Below are 4,504 nucleotides of genomic sequence, written 5' to 3'. Positions count from 1 at the left end.
TCCCATAGACTGATCGGAAGATATTTGACAGAATCCAATGGCCTGGAACCACTGATCAATGCACTATGTGACGTCATATTTCCTCTATCACTAAGGATACAGCATGCGAAAACTGTGTTCGTAAAACTGGCTGGAAGCAACAATGTGTTCGTAAAACTGATTGGATAGCAACAATGGCAACTGCTGTTTTCGAAAATGGGACTCTGTGGTGAAGGTATGTATCCCAATATATGAAATAATTATTAGCTAGAGTTGCACACCAAGGTAGGCCTTTTTAGTTGTGTTAGCGTCTATACTAAGTGCCAATAGGCGTTTATTGTTTATTTAAAAACTTGTTGAAACTTGTTGGAACTTGTTTAGATTTCGCGTATTTTTCCGCGATTCGGTCGAAATCAATGACGGACCCGTTACTGCACAACTGCAAATTTGGTCGCTTCGATCGCAAAATCATGAGGAAAACACGTCTTCTAAGGAATTGTAATGAATTCTACAAAAACCTAAACATGTGTGTACGAAGCAGGCCAAGTATCATGGTGTTAGTCCCACACAAAGAGCTGTAATCGTAAAAATAATGAGATGCTTTATGCAGTAACCAGTTGCACATGTTTATTTGTATTCTGACTGGCTTGTAGTCAATTTTAGATTAAATTCATGTTCTGGATAACTCCATCAGTTGGCCCCGAAAATAACTCCAAGCCAGTCAGAATACGAAGAAACATGTGCAACTTGTTAGTGTAGGATCAACTTGACTGTACGACACAGAACGTGATCCACCAGCTGTACGTCACGACGTGAAAAACGTCACCGCAGCGGTACGAAACGCTCAAATCCACGGTACGACACACGAATCTGCATGAAGGAATTTATTCTTTTTATGATTACAGCTCTTTGCGTGGGACTTACACAGTGATACTTAGCCTGCTTCATGCACACATGTTTAGGTTTTTGTAGAATTCATTACAATCCCTCATGCTTTTGCGATCGAAGCGACCAACTTTGCATTTGTGCAGTAACGGGTCCTTCATTCGACCGAATCGCGGGGAAAATACGCGAAATATAAATAAAAAAGGCCCATTGGCACTTAGTATAGACGCTAACACAACTAACTAGACCTACCTTGATGTGCAACTCTAATATTTCATTCATTGGGATACATACCCACAACTAATTTCACCACTAATTGAAAATGATAAAATTTGCAGACGCCGGAAGTGCTATCCAATCAATTTTACGAACACAGTGTCTAGCCACTGTGCACAGTGTGTCTATGAGGGTATGGCACGTTTTTGGGCCACGAGGTGTGAATAAGAGGGAAATGCCCTTTGCGTGATATGTGAAGTTTTTGGGGCACGATGGGCAAAGAGTGTGAAGAAAGTGTTTGGGAGTAAAGGTTAATCTTTATATTTTTCTCTAATTTCAGGCTCTGACAGTATGGCCGAGGATCCCAGAAGTGGAGGAGGTGCACGAGGATTGGACATTTCCAGTACAGGTGACTTAACTTCTGGCCTTCTCCACGAAAGTCCATCTACTTCAAACCAAGCAGACTCGCATGTAACATCAACTGCCGCTGAAACATCGACTTCAAGTTTAGAAGGCATCACAGTTTTTGTGTCGAGCAAAGTAAATGGCAAGCATAAGTGGGACAAACCTGCAGCGTGCAATTTCTGTGACAAAATAAGCACCAGCACGAACATTACAAAACACATGTTGTCGGTACACAAGAGAGAACCAGAAATGGCCGAGATCTTGAGTAAACCTAAGTCTTCACAGGAGCGCGCGCTGCTTATTGAAAAGCAAAGAAACCTTGGAAACTACAAGCACAACATTCAGGTTTTGAAAGCAGGTCAAGGTCAGTTGATTACATGGAGAGCTCATTCGGAACAATCCCAGGCAACAGACTATTCACCATGCGAGTTTTGCATTGGATTTTTTCTCAAGAAAGAGCTCTGGCGACATGAACGCAAATGCAAATTCAGCACCAGCACCAGTACCAAGAAAGGAAGAAATGTTGTCAGTAGATCGCAAATGATGCTTCCAGCACAGGCTAGTTGCTCCGAGGGTTTGAGAGAACACGTTTTCTCTGCAATGATTGCTGATGATGTAACCCTTGTGGCAAAGAATGACCGTCTCATCGTTGCATACGGTGAAAAGCTATATCAACAGCACGGCCATTTGAAGCAACGTCGAACATACATCAAGCAAAAACTCAGAGAATTGGCAAGGCTTCTGATTTTGGCCAGACGGGAACATGTCACGCACAAAAAGAATGAGAAAGAAACTGAAATCACAGATCTACAGAGCTCCATTGATCCATGCAAGTTTCCTTCTCTCATCTCGGCTGTACGGAAGCTGTGCGGCTATTCCTCTGTGGAGAACTCGTACAGCAACCCATCTCTCGCGCTCAAGCTTGGACACGCGCTAAAAAAGTGTGCGACATGCCTTCGGAGTCTCTCCCTCATTGACGGCAACACTGACCTGGCAGAAAAGTCTCAGGATTTCATACACGTGTGTTGCGATGAATGGTCGTCGTACATTTCGTCGGCTGCTCTTGCCACACTGGATCACAACAAGTGGAACAAACCCCACCGGTTACCGCTGACAGAAGACATCAGAATCGTGACGCAACACTTGAAGGAAGAAAGACGGAAGTGCTTTCGAGAACTGACAAGATGCCCTTCAACGTCAACTTGGCATGCTCTTGCCAAGGTTTCTCTGGCAAACGTGATCCTCTTCAATAGGAGACGAAGTGGTGAGGCAGCAAGGATGCTGCTTTCAGATTACAGCTCTGCAAAGTCCAATGAGGTTTCACAGGATGACGTCCTTGAAGCACTGTCCGACCTGGAAAAGAAGCTTGTGCACAACTTTCAAAGGGTTGAGATTCGTGGAAAACGTGGAAAAAAGGTTCCTGTTCTTTTGACTGTGGCAATGACTGAAGAAATGGACAGGTTGATTGAACTGAGAGAGATTGTTGGCATCAGTGAGACAAATGAGTATGTGTTTGCAAGACCATACTATGAATCTGATGATCACCTTGCTGGCCATGAAGCACTCCGAGAATCTGTACAAGCAAGTGGAGCCAAAGAACCAGGTTACATCACTGGTACCAGGCTGCGAAAGCATCTTGCTACATGTTGCCAGATCTTGAACCTCAGTCAGAATGAGCTGGAACAAGTGTGCGGGTATATGGGACACGACTTGATAGTTCACCGTGATTTCTACAGACTCCCAGAGGACAGTTACCAGCTCGCAAAGGTCAGCCGTCTGTTGCTGTGCATGGAACAAGGAAGGCTGTCAGAGTTTCAAGGCAAGACCATGAACGACATTGACATTGACCCCGAGTTCTCTGATTCAGAGGTGGAAGTTGTAAACAGCCCAGAAAATGTTGTGGACAGTGTCCAAGCGGACACCTTCGAGCCACCATCCGAGGCCACTGGAAATGAAGGCAAGAGGAAAAAAAATCACACGACGAAAACACAGAAAGAGATGACAGCAAGCAAACGGGACCATCGAGTGCCAAACAGACGAGAAGAGACAAAAGCCATGGAACAGGAATGACATTTGTCAAAAAGACAGCAGACACTAGCAAAAAAACTGGAACACTGGCTGGCAGAAACGTAGGTGGCCAAGGAAAGCAATTCCTGACGCTTGATGAGATCAAGCTCATTCATCGTCATTTCAAACGGAACATTGATGATAAGAAAGTTCCAAGAAAGGCAGAGTGTGAGAGGGTTGTTGAATCTGAGCCTTTGTTGCATGGCAAGACATAGGAAAAGATCAAATGTACTGTTCGGAATGAGATTGAATGAAACAAGAGACTGCTAAAAAAAATCCGCTTGCAGTGATTTATCATCATGGTGTTGGAGACCTGAAATAAGAAGAAACAAAGACTGCTGATAAAGGTACTGTGTGCTTTGTGACTTTGAATGTGTGTTGTGTAATGGAGACTGCTGAAAAAGGTTAACAGGCATGCATGTTTGAGTTTGAGCCAATGGTTACACACCCTTGACACTGTTTCGGCCCGCAATGACGCGTGAGGAAGTGGCTACAACGCCACCACCTGCTGGCCGACACCATGATGTGTGAGAAATGTCAGTGTCAATGTGACATGAAGATCAGAGACAAAAACATTGATGGTGTTGTGTGGCGCTGTAAAATGAATAGGAATCATGAAGTCACTATTCGTCGATATTCCTTCTTCACCCGATGTCATCTGACGCTTCAAGACGTGATGCTATTTCTGAAATTCCATTTGGACGGACTTTCACTGCTGGAAATAGCCAAACAAGTCGGCATCGCCTACCAGTCAACGGCCGTTGATTGGGTGAGTTTCGTAAGAGAACTCTACAAACAGCATCTCTTTGAACGCATGCCAGGACTCCAATTGTTGGGGATTGTGGAAGTGGACGAGTCGCTGTTTGGAAGAAGACGCAAGTACAACCGAGGCCAAATGCGCGGAGTACAGGTGTGGGTAGTGGGCTTAGTGGAGAGGTCAACCAACAAGATG

At 44.5% G+C, this 4,504-nt stretch overlaps 1 protein-coding gene across 1 annotated transcript; it reads left to right on the top strand.

The window, feature by feature from the left end:
• Window positions 1-1,971: 1,971 nt before the first annotated feature.
• On the top strand, window positions 1,972-4,109 carry LOC138971974 (uncharacterized). The gene has a single exon (XM_070344819.1). The coding sequence runs from the start codon at window positions 2,026-2,028 to the stop codon at window positions 3,553-3,555; it is 1,530 nt and encodes a 509-aa protein (XP_070200920.1). The 5' UTR covers window positions 1,972-2,025; the 3' UTR covers window positions 3,556-4,109.
• Window positions 4,110-4,504: the final 395 nt, after the last annotated feature.

This window comes from Littorina saxatilis, linkage group LG7 (assembly GCF_037325665.1).
Source record: "Littorina saxatilis isolate snail1 linkage group LG7, US_GU_Lsax_2.0, whole genome shotgun sequence".
Taxonomy (NCBI): Eukaryota; Metazoa; Mollusca; class Gastropoda; order Littorinimorpha; family Littorinidae; genus Littorina; species Littorina saxatilis.
This window is presented reverse-complemented; position numbering and strand designations above follow the sequence as displayed.